Here is a 20,981-nt window from a genome sequence, read left to right as displayed (position 1 = left end):
TTATGGCAAGTCAAGAGAAATTCTAGAGTTAGCGGAAGATAGTGAATTTATACGACTCAATTTTGAAATTGCACACCAAGAAGAAAAAGTTGTGAAGTTGTGGAAATCACAAGATCCACAGACATGTTTATGATATGCAAATGATGAAAAGATGGAAACAAATAATCAAAACTTCCATTCAGCATCGAGCATGAGCGCCACACACAGTGGCAGCTCTCAATGAGGTTATTAATGTCTGTCTGAGAAATTTTCTGCCACGCTTAGTGCATTTGAACAAGCAAATCATCAAAATCCACTGTTGGCAGCACCATTGAAAATATCAACAAATTTCCCAGTTGTGCATAATGGAAAACAAGTTAAGAGACACTACAGGCCATGGTTACACATTAAGGCCACTCAGGCTGCTCTAAGCAGCATGAGCTACATTCAGTCAGATGTTGTGAAGTTGAAAAACAACTCATGTGACACTGGGAACATGTCCATATCACTTGTTCCATGACAAAAAATCAATTTAATACCAAGCTACCAGGGTAACTAATATGAAGGCTACATGGGTCTGGCTATGGTACTATATGCCACCCAACATCATTATTCCAGAAGTATGCTTGGTGTGAAATTCCCTTGTAAAGAACACTTTATGTCATTACCAATATGGTCTCATCATCAGATTAGAAAAGTAACCAACCAAGCCTAAGGCAACAACATTAAACATTGTCTTCAAGAACCATCAAAAGGCATTTGCATAACATTCAGCTATAAGCCAGATGTCCAGCTACAGATGTTTCATTGCCATCGCTATCAAAGGCTATCAGGGTGCAGAGAAAGCTGGTGCTGGAGGTTGGAATAAAGGTCTATCCTCTTCAGTGATAATTCTTAATTTTGACTTGGATGAAATGACATTCGGAGGTTGGTCTGAAGACCATGTGCTCAACTCCATTAATAGGCCTTTACATGGGATCATGACAGTGTCCCAGAAGCTGTTTGTTGACATGGCAATGCTAAGTCGCATGTTGCTCATGCTAACGTGAGCAGCCTACATGCCAAAATGTGCTAACATGGCCTGCAGCATCTTCAGACGTGTCTCCCATTGAACATATCTAGGACGTCATTGTTTGACAATTGCAAAAGAAGCTGCCAGCAGTTGATCTTGATGAAGTGCATTCAGTGTGGCAGGATATTTGTATGACAACCATTATTAACATCATTGATATCAGCCAAGGCATGTTAAATGCATGTATTCTTGTGCATATCACTCATACTCGAAGCTGAATATATTGAGATGTTTTTAATTAATTTTTTGATTTTTCTTCATTTGCATATCCTTCACATGTCTATAACTTCTGTGGTTATCATTACTCCACAACTACTTTCCCTTTCTGGTGTTGCAATTTCAATGTTGAAATATACAATTCTATATACTATAGGAAGCCTGTTGGATTACTGGAGCATACTGTTAGCTCCTGATCCAGGCAGCTTCCACGTTCCCACATTCCTTTCAGCTTGCAAATGCAAAGCTGCCTCTGATCGCAGCATCAGAGGACACACAGTTCAATAGAGGATACAGAATATTAAAGGATATTCAAAGAAGGCTTATCTATAATAAAAAGTGACCAAATGAAACATGCTAATTATTGTCTTATCTGAAACATACTCTGAATGGTAATATTCTCACATACATGCAGATATAAGATTCCTTGTGTTGTATTATTTTGCTGCACATAATATCTGCATGATGACTTTACACCACGGTTGCTATCTGCTCCATTAACATTACTTCTGCTACATTTGTGAAACATTTAACTAGGAATTCTAGCATTAGCAGTGTAGTACTTTAACCTTCACTGTAGGCATTACTCGTGGTTCATTACAGTTAGATTAAATTGCTTTAATTAGCAGCTGACAACCTTGTACAGCATAAATGCTTGGCCAATTGAGAACATTTTCTGTTAATATCTATGAAGATTTTATTTTAAATGTTCCTTTTTTTCTGTTTATTAGGTCTTCTGAGGTTGTTACTGGTCCATTAGATACCGGGGTGGCCCAGAAAGGCTCAGTCCATCTGTTTAGGAAAGCAAGTATGACCCAACAGCTTATATCTCTATGTTGGAGGTCAGGCAAACAGAACTACTGTACTGCTCCTTAATGGCAGTCCGATGCTTCACTTATGACACTCTTTCGAATTACCAGATCATATTTTCTCACTTCACTAGTCAAATGGTAGTAGGTTTAACACTAGTAGCACCATGGGGGCATCTTAGATCAGAATGAACAGCACAAAACTGTTGCCGGGGGCTAAGACAACATTTTTAGTGCAATCAAGTTGAAAATACGGCGTTTATACCAGTGAAAAATACATAAAGAAAACAACAGTAAAGGATTCTAGTGGACCTATATATTAGGAAGACTTTCTATTGTTAGTGTCGTAGCATGAGGATTGTAAATAAAGAACATTATACTTGTGAATCATAGTATTCTTAAATAAAAAGTAACACAATTTTATAATAAAACTGCAATAGCAGAAGAACGTGGTCAAACTTTGCACTGCTGAACCATGTAGTCCAAAGGTATTATTAAAAGTGGTCTTTATTCAACGCATTTCTGAGTTTCAAAGAACTCCTTCATCAGGAATACCACATAAGAATAGCAGTATTGTATCACATGTGTGTTTGCCACCAGGGGAGTAGTCATATTAAAGGGAACATGTCACAAGAAAAAACTCTATTAACCTTCAGATATGTGGTTAATCTGCAGTTTAATAGCGTTATTATGCTAGCTGACACCTGCGTTTAGCTGAACGCTCTGGGAAGAAAAGTAACTTTATTCTCCCTGGCAACTTTCAGGTTTCAGTCACGGGGACGTCACCGGTGCTGATTCAGTCACCACTCTTCTCAAAGAGGCGGACCCTCGGCCCTTACTGTCAGCTGATGTCAATGCAGAGCCAGTGTAAGTCAGGGCCGGGGATGTAGTCTCAGTTATAGGGGTGGTGCCGGTGCTGGTTCAGTCACCACTCTTCTCAGAAAGGTGATTGTAACTGCACCCTCAGCAGTGACTGACAGCCGACCCCAATGAAGTGTCAGTGTCAGTCAGGGTGAGAGATATAGTCAAGTTATTGGAGCGCCGCCGGTGCTGGTTCAGTCACAACTCTTCTCAGATATCTATAAACAGAAAGATAGTGGGGAAACACTCAGCTAACATAAATGAATTCAAGTCTCCAGGTCCAAATGAATTACACCCCAGAGTACTGAAGGAGATAGCAGAATAAATTTTTGAACCACTCTCCATAATCTTTGAAAATTCTTGGAGAACAGGAGAAGTCCCAGAAGACTGGAGAAGATCAAATGTTCCTATCTTCAAAAAGGCCGAGAAGTTGGACCCAGTGAACTATAGGCCAGTGAGTCTGACTTCTCTACCAGGAAAGATCTTTGAACAAATTATTAAACAACATGTATGTAAGTACCTGGATAAGAATGAAGTGATTAACCGGAGTCAGCATGGGTTTGTAACTTATAAGTCATGTAAGACTAACTTAATTTCCTTCTATGACAGAATCACTGACTGGGTGGATCAGGGAAATGCTGTAAATATAGTATATCTTGACTTCAGCAAAGCATTTGACAAAGTATCTCACGCCATCCTTATTGAAAAAAATGACTAAGTATGGAATGGACAAGGCAACTGTTAGGTGGATTCATAACTGGATTAGTGATCGGACCCAAAGAGTTGTCGTAAATGGCTGCACATCCAGTTGGAAGAATGTCTCAAGTGGGGTACCCCAGGGTTCTGTCCTGGGCCCTGTATTGTTCAACATCTTTATCAATGATTTAGATGAAGGAATTGAGGGTACACTGATTACATTTGCTGATGACACAAAGCTCAGAGGGATAACTAATACCAGAGAAGAGAGAGAGAGGATTAAAAAAAATATAAATAAACTGGAGCAGTGGGCAGCAACTAACAGAATGGTTTTTAACAAGGAAAAATGCAAAGTGCTACACCTGGGCAATAAAAATGAAAAAAAGCATATACAAAATGGGAGGAATAGGGCTAAGCAACAGAACATGTGAAAAAGACTTGGGTATACTAATAGATCATAAACTGAACATGAGTCAACAGTGTGATGCAGCAGCAGAGAAGGCAAATGCAATTCTGGGATGTATTAACAGAAGCATACAGTCTAGATCAAACAAAGTCATTATTGCCCTCTACTCCTCTTTGGTCAGACCTCATCTGGAATACTGTGTCCAGTTTTGGGCACCACATTTTAAAAAAGACATCAACAAACTGGAGCAAGTTCAGAGAAGAGAGACCAGAATGGTGACCGGTCTGCAAACCATGTCCTAGGAGGATCGGTTACAGGATTTGGGAATGTTTAGCTTGCAAAAAAGAAGACTGAGAGGAGACTTAATAGCGGTCTTCAAATATCTCAAGGGCTGTCACATTGTAGAATGATCATCTTTATTCTCATTTGCACAAGGAAAGACTAGAAGCAATGGGATGAAACTGAATGGGAGGAGACACAGATTAGATATTAGAAAAACTTTTTGACAGTTAGGGTGATCAATGAGTGGAACAGGCTGCCACGAGAGGTGGTGAGTTCTCCTTCCATGGAAGTTTTCAAACAGAGGCTGGACAGACCTCTGTCTGGGATGAATAAGTGAATCCTGCTTTGAGCAGGGGGTTGGATCAGATGACTCAGGAGGTCCCTTCCAACTCTACCATTCTATGATTCTATGATTGTATGACATTTTCCCTGACTGACAGCCGACCAAGTGCAAAGTCAGTGTCAGTCAGGGCCAGGGATGTAGTCTCAGTTATAGGGGTGGCACTGGTTCAGTCACTGCTATGAGAATACAGAGCGACAGCTGTAACTGCGCTCCTGTCATTAGGGCTGCGGGCGGGGATGCAGTTATAGGTGCCACTCTGTATACTCAGAACCATGACTGAATCAGTGGCAGCGCTGTGCCTATGACTGAAACCACACACCCAACCCTGATTAAAACAGGATGTTGCTGGAGAGAATAAAGTAAATTTTCTTCTTGCAGCGTTAGTCTAAGTGCAGGTGTCAGCCAACATAATAACACTATTAACCTGCAGATTAACCCCATATTTCCAGGTTAATAGTGTTTTTTCTGATGACAGGTTTTCTTTTACATTTTAGGAGACCATTACTGTAAATGACACATTATACCTGGGGGTTGTACTATAGATTGATCACCGCATAATTAAGGCCCCCATACACATTATACAAATATTGTTTGAATCTGCTGATATCAGTGGGTTCAGCAATAATCTAAGGTTTATGGAGGTGCCCGGGGAGATGACTGGACATGTCTGATTTCTAACTACAGAACACATTGGTCTCTCAAAGATAAGCCGCTCTCCGACATGTCAATTGGCAATGTATTTCCTGTGTATGGGAAAGTCGGCTGAGATGGCTCCCGAGTCCCGAGCAATCAGCCAGAGCATTGTTTGGCAAACAGCCATCTAATGTGTGTGGGGGCCTTTACTGGCCAAAGTGGTAACCTTTGTAGTGTCAAAATGCCATCTGCGTAAGCAAAGATTGGTGACATGCCATGCCATTAATGGAGTCAGGTTAAGAGAGTCTGCGGGTTAGTTTCAGCAGAGACGCAGTGAAAATTGGTAAGGCGTTATTACGATTTTTGTTATTTTATAAAAACAACACACATTTATCATTGCCAAATTTATAACAACCTTCACTCTACAACTATTTTATTATTTATTATACCCAGTGTATGCCATAAAAATATGAAAAATGGAGCTTGAATTACAATTTCTGCTAATCTTGCCTCAAAAAAAAAATAGTTGTGTGTGTTAGATGTTGATGACCAAAAACTAAAAAAAAATAAGTTATTTTGTTTTTTTTAACAAAAGTTGCAAAATACCAAAATAAAAATAAACCTATATACATTTAGAATTGAAGTGATCAAACTGAAAGGTAGAGTAAATGTAGAGTGATGAACGGTGTTTAGATAACAAATAAATATACCTCAGCCTTACATTTCTGTACTGAATTTGCCCCCTAAAAAGTGTAATACAAAGTCATCAAAAAGTTGCATATACAACATTATGGCACCATTGAAAACTACAGTAAAAAATAAGCACTCATGCAGCTCTGCTGGTAGAAAATGTTATAATTGATAGCTCTCAGAATATGGCGACACAAAAAAAAAATTCCCAAGTGTGTATTTATTGTGCAAAATGATAAAACATCAATAAAACTATATAAATTTGGCATTGCCACATTCATACCAACCCACAGAATAAAGCCAATATTTCATTTGTGCAGAACGACAGCAAAAATTTTAAAACACAAGAAAAAACTGTGGTTGAATTGATATTTTGTTTTCCCATAAGGAGTTAATAAAAGATTAACAATTTATTTGTACCCTGAAATGATGCCACTAAGAAATACAACTCATCACTCCACCCCATTTTCTTTGAGGTAAAACATTGTTTAAAAACGGGCAGTGAAATGTTTTACCTGAAAGAAAGAATGAGCTGTGATCCCGCACTGTCCTGTCTGTATACTCTTTTGCTTTACCCCCTGCCCAGGAGCTGTGATCACGTGCTGCAATATCTGTATAGTCTTTTGCTTTCTTCCCTGCCCAAGACATGTGGTATGATCATGTTCCTGCACTGTCAGACACGGCCATTACACAGAACACAGCAGGGGAACATATATAAGATTATCTCAGCACAGAAACATTATTATTAAACACATCCAATTGTGGAAATGCTTAATTTGAGAACGGACAATTACACCTTAAAAATTGGGCTCTTCTGGCTTATTGGAAAAAGCATGTGGAGACATTTGAGAAAAAAATACCAGATTGGAAAAAGAAAGACTATTTAAGTTTTCTGATCAATGATCCATTAATTTGGACAGCTATCCCTGTGGACGTGAAGTACATGCCTACATTACACAATTTTGAATTGTGTGTTAGGAACCCGGAACACAGATGGAAATTCTATTATACTTCTATTAAAAGATAGCAAAAAATGTTTTGGAGAATGAATTATTTTTCCTTTGTCTTTCAACATTATGTTATAAGCTCCAACTCTGCAAGAAATTTGTTTTCTATCTCCTACTTACTTCAATATGGCGTATTTTATGTGATTTTAGGACAAATTAAGTGCATCCACAAAATAACACGTTTTAGGGCTATGAAAAAAATGATTGCAGTTCACAAGGAAAATCACAGTCACAGTCTGGCATCTCACTTCTCTGTGTAGAGAAACAAAGTTTATTTTGTTAAAGGCAATATATATATATATATATATATATATATATATATATATATATATATATATATATATATATATATATATTTAGCAAGCAGATTTTAATGTTCTGATTGTGGAGTATTATAATTAAAACATAGAAGTATTAATATGTTCATATTTACAGAAAACTAAAAAACTTCCACATAGTTATTTTTCTGCGGTGTAGTTACAAACACAGTAGAATAATAGAGCACATTGAGTGTTTTGTTTTTTATGCGTGATCCAAAAAGAACACCACACTGTCCATTCTGGTAGCTATTTTATTCAAGTAATGTAGGTATCACCAGTTTGAGGCCACTTTACCTATGCTACATCCTGTTCTGTGTTTTGTGCTGCATGATAGAAGGATTTGCATCTGTTTGTTAGAATGGATCATTTTGGCTTACAGTCATACTGGTGTATCTCACAAAATTATAATATCTTCAAAAAGTGAATTAATTTCAGTTCTTCAATACAAAAAGTGAAACTCATAGATTATATAGAGTGATCTATTTCAAGTGTTTATTTATGTTAATGTAAATGATTATGGCTTACAGCCAATGAAAACCCAAAAGTCATGATCTCAGTAAATTAGAATACTTTATAACACCAGCTTGAAAAAATGATTTTAAAATCCGAAATGTTGGCCTACTGAAATGTGTGTTCAGTAAATGGACTCAATACTTGGTCGGGGCTCCTTTGACATCAACTAATGCATCAATGCAGCGTGGCATGGAGGCGATCAGCCTGTGGCACTGCAGAGGTGTTATGGAAGCCCAGGTTGCTTTGATATCAGCCTTCAGCTCATGTGCAATGTTTGGTCTGGTGTCTTTCATCTTCCTCTTGACAACACCCCATAGACTATCTATGGGGTTATGGTCAGGCGAGTTGGCTGGCCAATAAATCACAGTGATACTGTTGTTTCTAAACCAGGTATTGGTACTTTTGGCAGTGTGGACAGGTGCCACTTCCTGCTGGAGAATGACATTTCCATCTCCAATAAGCTTGTCAGCAGAGGGAAGCATGAAGTGCTCTAAAATTTCCTGGTAGATGGCTGTGCTGTCTTTAGTCTTGGTAAAACACAGTGGACCCACACCAGCAGAAGACATGGCTCCTAAAACCACCATTGATTGTGGATTGTTCACACTAGAAATCGAGGTCCCAGAGTCTGGAGGAAGAGTGGAGAGATAGACAATTCAAGCTGCTTGGGGTCTAGTGTGAAGTTTCCAGACACTGTGCATCACACTTATCTGGCCAAAATAGTAACCAATACCTCATTTAATGTATTTATTATATGCATTAATTTTTTCATCTTTTTATTGCACTTTTTTTCATTTTTTGCAATGTGCGGCAGGGCCCCTTTATGTTGGCTTTGTTTTTGTGTGGTGCATATATATATAGTGCTGGACAACCCACCTGCTGATACTATGGGCGTAATGAATGGGCGTATGGACGTAATCAATAGGCTGTTATCCAGACACTGTGCATAACACTTATCTGTGTGAATAGCGTCTTATGTAAGCCCTATCTTTGTGCATTTTTGCTACTAGGCAGCCAAACCTCTATTATTTAGGTGAGTGGGTGGTTGTTCTCATCAGTAGCTTGTGCCTGTGCTGCTCCAGCCTTTATCAGTGGGGGCCTGCTGCACCCTGCTAGTGCATTTGTCATTTGACAAGGTTTTGGTGAATCTGCTTTTTATAATGTGTTTTTTTGAGTTTCTCTCTGTTAGCTACAATGACAACTTCAAAAGGACAAAAAATAAAAGATGACTGGCCAGTGTTCATCTTCATCATCTGCTGACATCAAATAAAATTGAAAGCAAGTTAAAATAAGTTTTGGAAAACAGATGTTCTTGTCACTCAATATTTGTCATGCATTAACCACTTATGGCAAAATATACAGCCATTAATTATATTATATTAATTTATTTATATTTTCTGCTCATTCAAATAGACATACCTGTAAAGATGGATGTGACTTATTTATATCTCCCCAGCTAAGAATCCAGACTTGGTCATGGGATTTGTCATAAAGTAATTTTGCGGGATATGGGTCCACTTGTATTGTCTTCAAAAAAGACAAAAATTATAATTACATGACTAAAGCTAAATGTATTATCACAGGAATATTCTCACATGTAATTGGGGCACATCCTACAGCAACACATACATTAAAGTTAACAAAAAAGTAATATAGCAATGCATCCTGATAATTAGTAACTACTAAACATCAGCCTTTTCAGAGAAAAAAACAGCAGCTGGTAATAAATAAATAGGATTTCAAAGGAGCAATAAAAGTACTGTAATTATAGTTATAAGCAAAGTGAAAATCTATAAAAGAATGCTGAAATCTGAAATTAATGACCAATATTTATTATTTGGCTTATGACTAATTTTGGCACAAATTGCACTAAATAAAAAAATCATATGTCAAGTTGTGCCAAATTTGCAACTTTTGTCTCCTAACTTTAAAGGGGAATAAGGTCTTTTACCAATGTGTGCCCTATAAGCTGTTCATTCCTAGTCTTAGTAGAAGGAATATACATAAAGTTTTTTCTCTCGACTCCTTTGTGGATATACCTGGCATTTTCTTTCAACTCGGTATTTTATTTTGCTCAGCTTTGTGTTCAAGTACTTTTCTTCCACTGTGCTATCATAAAAAGGCAACGTCAATAGGTAGGAAAAAGTAGATGCTCACAGTTCGTATCTAAATGAATCACTCATTGAAGTCTTGAACTGTGCCAACATGGTCATTTAAAACTTTTTGACAGTGCTGACAATGCCTCCATAACAATAATATAATACTCAGTCCTTGACTGATCCCATGATGCTCCTCACTATTAGGATACGTTCACATGACTAATTTCTCCACATCCAAGAAAAACTGTCCAATTATTTATACTAGACTTTGATCAGATTTTGATTAAAGTGGCATCAGTTCGTAAAAATCAGATGGCATTCAAGTGCCATCCGATTTTTTATACAGACCCATTGACTTGCATTGCCAATCTTGATCCCACACTCCAATATGTCTCTGATTTTTTCTGTGGACTACTCGGTCCAATAAAAAGATCGGACATGTTAACAACCCCATAAAGTATCATGGGTTCAAGTGCTATTCGTGAAAGCCATGGATAGCACTCATACGAGAAAATCAGTCATGTGCATGAGCCATAATGCTGCTGTCAATATTAGGGTGGGAGGCAGGGACTGGGAGGTATTGTCAGTGTTGTCTTGTGAGGCCAAGTTCCTGACCTGCATGCCGAAGAAAAGCTAATGCCACTCTGGTCAAAGTCTGATCTGAATAATCGGAATGTTTTTCTCGGAAGTGAAGAAACCAGTCATTTGAACCTACCCTTACAATGAGGAGCATTATGGGATCAGCCAAGAACTGGGGGTAAGTATTACTGTTAGGAAGTAAGATGTCAGCTTCATCACAAAGTTTTACATTTCCATGTTAGTACAGTTCAAGACCTCAATGGACGTTTTATTTAGGTCAGAACTGTGAGCGACTACTTTTTCCTACTTATGGACGTTGCCTTCTTATGAATGGACAGTGTTACACTAGCATCAAAGTACAAGCCCACAGAGCTGAATGAATGAAATACCAGCTCTGTAATTTCAGTGCCATGTATCTCTAAAACAGAGTGGAGACAAATAAAAATATAAACAAATTGTATGTACAGGTACTTCTCAAAAATTAGAATATCACAAAAAGTTAATTTATTTCAGTTCTTCAATACAGACAAATTGAAACTCATACATTATATAGAGTCATTACAAACAAAGTGATCTAGTTCAAGTGTTTATTTCTGTTAATGTTGATGATTATGGCTTACAGCCAATGAAAACCCAAAAGTGATTATCTCAGTAGATTAGAATAATTAACAAAAAACACCTGCAAAGGCTTCCTAAGCAGTAAAAAAGTCCCTTAGTCAGTTTCAGTAGGCATTACAATCATGGGGAAGACTGCTGATTTGACAGATGTCCAGACATTGACACACCCCATAAGGAGGGTAAGCCACAAAAGGTAATTGCTAATAAAGATGCCTTTTCACAGAGTGCTGTATCCAAGCATATTAATGGAAAGTTGAGTGGAATAAAAAAAGTGTACTAGAAAAAGGTGCAGAAGCAATCAGAATAACTACAGCCTTGAAAGGACTGTTAAGAAAAGGCCATTCAAAAATTTGGGGGAGATTCAAAAGAAGTGGATTGCTGCAGGAGTCATTGCTTCAAGAGCCTCCTCACAGTTGTATTCAGGACATGGGCTACAAGAGTCACATTCCTCGTGTCAAGCCACTCTATTGTGAACTATGTGTTTTGGTTCAGCTTGCTAATATGTGATTTCTCTGCTTGCTGGTGCTCTGGGGTGCTGAGTTGCTCCCCCCACATCGTTAGTTGGTGTGGGGGTTCTCGCATTCTCTGCGTGGATATTTTTGCATAGGGTTTTTTTACTGACTGCACAGATCCCTTGCTATTTTCTGCTATCTAGCGTTAGCGGGCCTCATTTGCTTAACCTGTTTCATCTCTGTGTTTGTCTTTTCCTCTTAACTCACCGTTATTATTTGTGGGGGGCTTCTATATCTTTGGGGTATTTCTCTGAGGCAAGTGAGGTCTTACTTTCTCTTTAGGGGTAGTCAGTTTCTCAGGCCGTGAAGAGACGTCTAGGATTTCAGGAAACGTTCCACGGCTACCTTTAGTGTGTTTGGTTAGAATCAGGTTTGCGGTCAGTCCAGTTACCACATCCCCAGAGCTTGTCCTATTATCTCTTACTTAGCTGGTTAGATTTGTTATCCTAAGCAACTGGGATCATAACAGTACAGCAGGCCTGAAAAGTGTTTAATGCATCGCAGAAGTGGGATAAGAGAAGTCCTAAGTACAATTTTTTTTTTCCTCTCCCTTTGCTGCAGTCTGTCCAGCTTCTCTCATCCCCTTAATCTCTGGGTGGCTTTGAGTTCAGCTGCAGACATGGATATTCAGAGTCTGACTTCTAGTGTGGATCATCTTGCTGCAAGGGTGCAAAGCATTCAGGATTTTGTTGTTCACAGTCCTATGTCTGAGCCAAAAGTACGTATTCCTGAGTTGTTTTCTGGAGATAGTTCTAGGTTTCTGAATTTTAAGAATAATTGTAAATTATTTCTTTCTTTGAGACCTTGTTCCTCTGGTGATTCCGCTCAGCAAGTTAGAATTGTTATCTCCCTGTTACGTGGCGACCCTCAAGATTGGGCCTTCTCCCTGGCGCCGGGAGATCCTGCATTACTGAATGTGGATGCGTTTTTTCTGGCGCTTGGATTGCTTTATGAGGAACCTAATCTTGAGAACCAGGCAGAAAGGGCCTTGCTGACTCTCTCTCAGGGCAAGGATGAAGCTGAGGTGTATTGTCAAAAATTTCGGAAATGGTCGGTGCTTACTCAATGGAATGAGTGTGCCCTGGCTGCAAATTTCAGAGAAGGTCTTTCTGAAGCCATTAAGAATGTTATGGTGGGGTTCCCCACGCCTGCAAGTCTGAATGACTCAATGGCTTTGGCCATTCAGATTGATCGGCATTTGCGGGAGCGCAAGTCTGCGCGCCATCTGGCGGTGTTTTCTGAACAGAGACCTGAGTCTATGCAATGTGACCGAATTCTAACCAGAATTGAGCGGCAAAATCATAGACGTCAAAATGGGTTGTGCTTTTACTGTGGTGATTCAACTCATGTTATCTCAGCATGCTCTAAGCGCGTAAAAAAAATTGCTAAATCTGTCACCGTTGGTACTATACAGCCTAAATTCATTTTGTCTGTTACTTTAATTTGTTCTTTGTCATCCTACTCGGTTATGGCTTTTGTGGATTCAGGTGCTGCCCTGAACCTGATGGATTTGTCGTTTGCCAGGCGCTGTGGTTTTGTCCTGGAGCCTTTGGATTTCCCTATTCCACTGAGGGGTATTGATGCTACACCATTGGCTGAGAATAAGCCTCAGTATTGGACTCAAGTGACCATGTGCATGACTCCTGTACATCAGGAGGTGATTCGCTTTCTTGTGCTGCATAATCTGCATGATGTGGTCGTTTTGGGTCTGCCATGGCTGCAGGCCCATAATCCAGTTCTGGATTGGAAAGCTATGTCTGTTTCAAGTTGGGGTTGCCAGGGGATTCATGGCGATGCTCCTTTGGTGTCAATTACTTCTTCCACTCCTTCTGAGGTCCCTGAGTTTTTGTCGGACTACCAGGATGTATTTGATGAGCCCAGATCCGGTGCCCTGCCTCCTCACAGGGATTGTGATTGTGCTATAAATTTGATTCCTGGTAGTAAGTTCCCTAAGGGACGACTTTTTAATTTTTCTGTACCAGAACATGCCGCAATGCGGAGTTATATAAAGGAGTCTTTAGAGAAGGGACATATTAGCCCGTCCTCCTCCCCTCTTGGTGCAGGATTCTTTTTTGTGGCCAAGAAGGATGGTTCTCTGAGACCTTGTATAGATTATCGTCTTCTAAATAAAATCACGGTCAAATTTCAGTATCCTTTGCCATTATTATCTGATCTGTTTGCTCGGATTAAGGGGTCCAGTTGGTTCACCAAGATAGATCTTCGTGGTGCGTATAACCTTGTGCGTATTAAGCAGGGGGATGAATGGAAAACAGCATTTAATACGCCCGAAGGCCATTTTGAGTACTTGGTGATGCCTTTTGGACTCTCTAATGCTCCTTCTGTGTTCCAGTCCTTCATGCATTACATCTTCCGAGAATATCTGGATAAATTTATGATTGTGTATCTGGATGACATTTTGGTCTTTTCTGAGGACTGGGAGTCCCATGTGAAGCAGGTCAGGATGGTATTTCAGGTCCTGCGTGCTAATGCCTTATTTGTGAAGGGCTCAAAATGTCTCTTCGGAGTACAGAAGGTTTCCTTTTTGGGTTTTATTTTTTCTCCTTCTACTATTGAGATGGACCCAGTCAAGGTCCAGGCTATTCATGACTGGACTCAGCCTACATCTGTTAAGAGTCTTCAGAAGTTCTTGGGTTTTGCTAATTTTTACCGTCGCTTCATTGCTAATTTTTCTGGCGTGGTTAAACCCTTGACGGATTTGACCAAGAAGGGTTCTGATGTGACTAATTGGTCTCCTGCGGCCGTGGAAGCCTTTCGGGAGCTGAAGCGCCGGTTTTCTTCGGCTCCAGTTTTGTGTCAGCCTGATGTCTCTCTTCCTTTTCAGGTCAAGGTTGATGCTTCTGAGATTGGAGCAGGGGCTGTTTTGTCGCAGAGAAGCTCTGATTGCTCTGTGATGAAGCCTTGTGCTTTCTTTTCAAGGAAGTTTTCGCCTGCTGAGCGGAATTATGATGTTGGTAATCGGGAGTTGTTGGCTATGAAGTGGGCATTTGAGGAGTGGCGACATTGGCTCGAGGGAGCTAAGCATCGTGTGGTGGTCTTGACTGATCACAAAAATCTGATTTATCTTGAGTCTGCCAAGCGGCTGAATCCTAGACAGGCTTGTTGGTCGTTGTTTTTCTCCCGTTTCGATTTCGTGGTCTCGTACCTGCCTGGTTCGAAGAACGTGAAGGCTGATGCTCTTTCTAGGAGTTTTGTGCCTGACTCCCTGGGAGTTTCAGAGCCGGCTGGTATCCTCAGAGAGGGAGTGATATTGTCTGCCATTTTCCCAGATTTGCGACGAGTGCTGCAGAAATTTCAGGCGGATAGACCTGACCGTTGCCCACCAGAGAGACTGTTTGTCCCAGATAGATGGACCAGCAGAGTTATTTCCGAGGTTCATTCTTCGGTGTTGGCAGGCCATCCTGGGATTTTTGGTACCAGGGATTTGGTGGCTAGGTCCTTCTGGTGGCCTTCCTTTTCGCGGGATGTGCGTTCCTTTGTGCAGTCCTGTGGGATTTGTGCTCGGGCTAAGCCTTGCTGTTCTCGTGCCAGCGGTTTGCTTTTGCCTTTGCCTGTCCCGAAGAGGCCTTGGACGCACATTTCCATGGATTTTATTTCGGATCTTCCAGTCTCTCAGAGAATGTCTGTCATCTGGGTGGTGTGTGAACGTTTTTCCAAAAATGGTCCATTTGGTGCCCTTGCCTAAGTTGCCTTCCTCCTCCGATTTGGTTCCTCTATTTTTTCAGAATGTGGTTCGCTTGCACGGCATCCCTGAAAATATTGTGTCTGACAGAGGATCCCAGTTTGTGTCCAGATTTTGGCGGATCTTTTGTGCTAAGATGGGCATTGATTTGTCTTTTTCGTCGGCCTTCCATCCTCAGACGAATGGCCAAACCGAGCGAACTAATCAGACCTTGGAAACTTATTTAAGATGTTTTGTTTCTGCTGATCAGGATGATTGGGTGACTTTTTTGCCATTGGCCGAGTTTGCCCTTAATAATCGGGCTAGTTCTGCTACTTTGGTTTCACCTTTTTTCTGCAATTCTGGTTTTCATCCTCGTTTTTACTCGGGTCAGGTTGAGTCTTCTGACTGTCCTGGGGGGGATTCTGTGGTGGATAGGTTGCAGCAAATTTGGAACCATGTGGTGGACAATTTGAAGTTGTCACAGGAGAAGGCTCAGCGCTTTGCCAACCACCGTCGCGGTGTGGGTCCCCGACTTCGTGTTGGGGATTTGGTATGGCTGTCTTCTCAGTATGTTCCTATGAAGGTTTCCTCTCCTAAATTCAAGCCTCGCTTCATCGGTCCTTATAAGATTTTGGAAATCCTTAACCCGGTGTCATTTCGTTTGGACCTCCCAGCGTCGTTTGCCATTCATAACGTGTTCCATAGGTCTTTGTTGCGGAGGTATGTGGTGCCTGTGGTTCCTTCTGTTGAGCCCCCTGCCCTGGTGCTGGTTGAGGGTGAATTGGAGTACGTGGTGGAGAAGATCTTGGATTCTCGTATTTCGAGGCGGAGGCTTCAGTATTTGGTTAAGTGGAAGGGCTGTGGTCAGGAGGATAATTCCTGGGTTGTCGCCTCTGATGTTCATGCGGCCGATTTGGTTCATGCCTTCCATGTGGCTCATCCTGATCGCCCTGGGGGTTTTGATGAGGGTTCGGTGACCCCTCCTCAAGGGGGGGTACTGTTGTAAACTCTGTTTTTGGGCTCCCTCTTGTGGTCACAAGTGGTACTGTGTGAGTGTTGTCTTTGGGCTCCCTCTGGTGGCTCTTTGTGTCATTCTGCAGGTCTGAGGTTGGATCAGCTGTCTCGTTATCTGTTAGCTGGTTCCTATTTAGTTCAGCTGGACTCTCAGTGGTTGCCTGCTGTCATTGTATTCAGTGCTATTCTGATTGCTCCTGTCTACATCCGTTATCAGTCTCTCCAAGAGAAGCTAAGTTTTGTTTGCTTATTTTTGCTCATCTGTGTTCAAGATGTGTCCTAGTATATTATGTGTTTTGGTCCAGCTTGCTAATATGTGATTTCTCTGCTTGCTGGTGCTCTGGGGTGCTGAGTTGCTCCCCCCACATCGTTTGTTGGTGTGGGGGTTCTCGCATTCTCTGCGTGGATATTTTTGCATAGGGTTTTTTTACTGACCGCACAGATCCCTTGCTATTTTCTGCTATCTAGCGTTAGCGGGCCTCATTTGCTTAACCTGTTTCATCTCTGCATTTGTCTTTTCCTCTTAACTCACCGTTATTATTTGTGGGGGGCTTCTATATCTTTGGGGTATTTCTCTGAGGCAAGTGAGGTCTTACTTTCTCTTTAGGGGTAGTCAGTTTCTCAGGCTGTGAAGAGACGTCTAGGATTTCAGGAAACGTTCCACGGCTACCTTTAGTGTGTTTGGTTAGAATCAGGTTTGCGGTCAGTCCAGTTACCACATCCCCAGAGCTTGTCCTATTATCTCTTACTTAGCTGGTTAGATTTGTTATCCTAAGCCACTGGGATCATAACACCACTCATGACCGATAGACATCGCTAGAAACGTCTTACCTGGGCCAAGGAGAAAAAGATCTGGACTGTTGCTCAGTGGTCCAAGGTGTTGCTTTAGGATGAAAGCAAATTTAACATTTCATTTGGAAATCAAGGTCCCAGAGTCTGGAGGAAGAGTGGAGAGGCACACAATCTAAGCTGCTTGAAATCTAGTGTGAAATTTCCACAATCAGTGATGGTTTGGGAACCATGTTATCTGCAGGTGTAGGTCCACTGTGTTTTATCAAGACCAAAGTCAGCTCAGCCGTTTACCAGGAAATTTTAGAGCACTTCATGTTTCCCTCTGCCGACAAGTTTTTTGGAGATGGAAATTTAATTCTCCAGCAGGACTTGCCACCTGTCCACACTGGCAATAGTTCCAATACCTTGTTTGAAAACAACACTGTGCTTGATTGGCCAACAAACTCACCTGATCTTAACCCCTTAGAGAATCTATAGGGTATTGTCAAGAGGAAGATGAGAGACACCAGACCCAACAATGCAGATGAGCTGAAGACTGCTATCAAAGCAACCTGGGCTTCCATAATGCCTCAGCAGTGCCACGGGCTGATCGCCCCCATGCCACACTGCATTGATGCAGTAATTGATGCAAAAGGAGCCCGTACCTAGTATTGAGTGCATTTACTGAACATACATTTCAGTAGGTCAACATTTCAGATTTTAAAATATTTTTTTAAGCTGGTGTTATGAAGTATTCCAATTTACTGAGATAATGACTTTCCGGTTTTCCTTTGCTGTAAGTCATAATCATCAACATTAACAGAAATAAACACTTGAAATAGATCACTCTGTTTGTAATGACTCTATATAATATTAGTTTCACTTTTTGTATTGAAGAACTGAAATAAATTAACTTTTTAATGATATTCTAATTTTGTGAAAAGAACCTGTACATTCCAGCTACTCTGTGCAAGAATGTATATTAAACAAGGCAAAAACTGGTGAAAAAAATGGTCCTCTTCATAGGTAAACTAAACATGGAACATGTACAACAAGTTTAAAAATTATCCCAGCACTTTATCAGTAATCTACTGACTTTTATTTAACCTACTTAGTCTCATATTGCAATTAAAAATTGAGAAATATAAAATAAAATCTTTTCTCTGCATCTCATGAGCTCTGACTTGTCCCACTTCATCTTCCCCATTGTTTAAGAAAATGTGACTTAAGGTACCTTCACACGAAGCGACGCTGCAGCGATAGCGACAACGATGTCGATCGCTGCAGCGTCGCTGTTTGGTCGCTGGAGAGCTGTCACACAGACCGCTCTCCAGCGATCAACTATGCCGAGGTCCCCTGGTAACCAGGGTAAACATCGGGTAACTAAGCGCAGGGCCGCGCTTAGTAACCCGATGTTTACCCTGGTTACCAGCGTAAAATCTAAAAAAAACAAACAGCACATACTTACATTCACGTCCCCCTGCGTCCACTTCCTGACTGACTGAGCGCCGTACAGTGAGAGCAGAGCGGTGACGTCACCGCTGTGCTGCTTTCACTTTCACTTTGCGGCGCTGAGTCAGAGGAGGAAGCAGACTGCAGGGGACGCAATGTGAGTATGTGCTGTTTGTTTTTTTTACATTTTACGCTAGTAACCAGGGTAAACATCGGGTAACTAAGCGCGGCCCTGCGCTTAGTAACCCGATGTTTACCCTGGTTACCAGTGTAAAATATCGCTGGTATCGTTGCTTTTGCTTTCAAACACAACGATACACAGCGATCGGACGACCAAATAAAGTTCTGGACTTTATTCAGCGACCAGCGTCATCACAGCAGGATCCTGATCGCTGCTGCGTGTCAAACGAAACGATATCGCTAGCGAGGACGCTGCAACGTCACGGATTGCTAGCGATATCGTTATAATGTCGTTTCGTGTGAAGGTACCTTTATGCTATCCATCAGGCGAATTTGAAACTGATCAGCAGGAGTTTAACACTCTTGTTCTCTGCAGAAATTCCACAAACACTGAAGACTAAATATCAGTTATTGGCACAAATATACAATTAATCATGGCATGAAATTCAGACTATTCAGCAATTCTAAATTCACAAATTTTATTAGAAGTTGTACACCTTTATATAAAATAAGTGTCATTCCTCCTATTTTATTGTTGCCAAATGTGGGCCAATGTCCTTTACAACTATCTATGTTAGTGGATAGTTTGAAATACACGCATTTTAATAAAACTATGCAACAGAAATATTGTTACCCGTATTAACCAATAATACCTCATTTCTTAAATTACCGTACTGCGGTAAACTTAAAATTGCTCTGTTATTCATGCCTAACAATGGCAACCTTCTGTTTGACAGTTTGGATAAATGGGACCATATGTTTAATGATGATACCACTTAAAAGTTGGCCTCTTTAAAATTGTACTCCTGGTGCAATCAGATTTTGATCAGCAACTTAGAATATTTGTTATTTTATGAAATAGTACCTGTTTGACCTTCTGCATCTGGATGTCAATTATTAATACCCTGTTCTGGTCCGGCTGAGAGACATATATGTATTTCTCCCTCACATTGATGGCTGAAGACCATGAACACAATTGATCGGGGTTTCTTTCAGTTTGCTGACACATCTCTTCCTAAGTAGACAATACGAGCAGGTTATAAAAAGATTTACTATGACTCATTTTAGTTGTTGACATGTTAATAAAAAGGAATTGTACAATAGAGCTCAAGGTGCCCATACATCTCAGACAGCTTGTTCAGCTGACAGCTATCTCTTCCAACTCCCACATGCACAGGAATGCTCTTCTTGTGTCCTCTATGGGGAAGGCAACATAAGCTGCTGCCATCAGGCAGTGGCTCATATTCCCAAAGAACAAAAGTACTGGACATTTTAATTCAAACATTCTGATACTTTTCTGTAATCTGAAATGTACATCAAATACAATTATTAGACAATATCTATTTTTCATGAAGAATTTGATTATTGAACAACTACAATGCTGTTGGCCAATTGAAAAGGTTAATAAACTTGAATATTTAAGAAAGTAAAAGTGAGGTTTTTATTTTTGTTAGGAAAATATCTGAATTACTGGGCAAATATAAGTGTGCAGAATTATTATGCAAGTGAATAAAACATGTAAGTTTTCCATGCTCAGTTGTTTATTTTCATCTGTTAAAGTGAAAATAATAACTAAACAACTCTTCTTTTCAATAACTGTCCTAAGACTTCCAACCACCGAGTCTGTCAGTTTCTTTATCTGTTGAAGAAAATTTTTTTAGACACCCTCCAAGACACTGTTCTTGAGAAGTGTACTGTTTTCTTTCACCATTAATCTCCTATTTAAGAAAGGTCCACAAGTTCTCAATAGGGTTTCTGGTGAGAAAGGGGCTAAGTCATTATTCTTTCATCTTTAAGGCCTTTACACTCCAGCAAAGCAGTGGAGACTTCGACACATGTGATGGAGCATTGTCATGCATAAACATCATGGCTTTCTATAAAGTTGCAGTCTTTTTCCCAAACAACTACTATTAGAAAGTGTCTTCTAAAAACAGTCAGTAGGTTTTGGAGTTGATTTTGAGTTCATATTCAACCCAAAAATGTTCTGTTAGCTCATCTTTACTAATACCAGACACAGAAGTACCCCACCAACACATTGCTGGTGCCTGAGTTGAAGTGGAAGTCTGTGCCTTTTATTGATACAGCCATGGGACCATCCAAATAATGGATCAAAACTAGAGATGAGCAAACACCCCATATTTTTAATAACCAGTCAAAGGAAAGCATACAGCTCTGAGTTGTTCTTTTTATGCTGGGAAGAGGCCAATATCCATGGACCTTCCCAGCCTATTAATGTCAGCCCCAGCTGTA

General features: G+C 40.4%; 1 protein-coding gene and 1 long non-coding RNA gene across 2 annotated transcripts in view; one reads left to right on the top strand and one right to left on the bottom strand.

Moving 5' to 3' along the window:
- The window catches only part of FSTL4 (follistatin like 4), a 1,598,383-nt gene that overhangs the window by 27,671 nt on the left and 1,549,731 nt on the right, over positions 1 to 20,981 (bottom strand). Inside the window, exons 13-14 of the mRNA XM_077266082.1 lie at positions 19,597 to 19,746; positions 9,244 to 9,351 (exon numbers count right to left, since the gene is read on the bottom strand). Coding sequence (XP_077122197.1) covers positions 9,244 to 9,351; positions 19,597 to 19,746 — 258 coding nt within the window. The remainder of the gene's footprint in view (positions 1 to 9,243; positions 9,352 to 19,596; positions 19,747 to 20,981) is intronic.
- Positions 1 to 20,981, top strand: part of LOC143776580 (uncharacterized) — a 264,308-nt gene that overhangs the window by 233,472 nt on the left and 9,855 nt on the right. The window lies entirely within an intron of this gene.

Source organism: Ranitomeya variabilis, chromosome 5, assembly GCF_051348905.1.
Source record: "Ranitomeya variabilis isolate aRanVar5 chromosome 5, aRanVar5.hap1, whole genome shotgun sequence".
Classification (NCBI taxonomy): Eukaryota; Metazoa; Chordata; class Amphibia; order Anura; family Dendrobatidae; genus Ranitomeya; species Ranitomeya variabilis.
The sequence above is the reverse complement of the archived record's forward strand: the minus strand, read 5'-3'. Positions and strand labels throughout refer to the sequence as shown.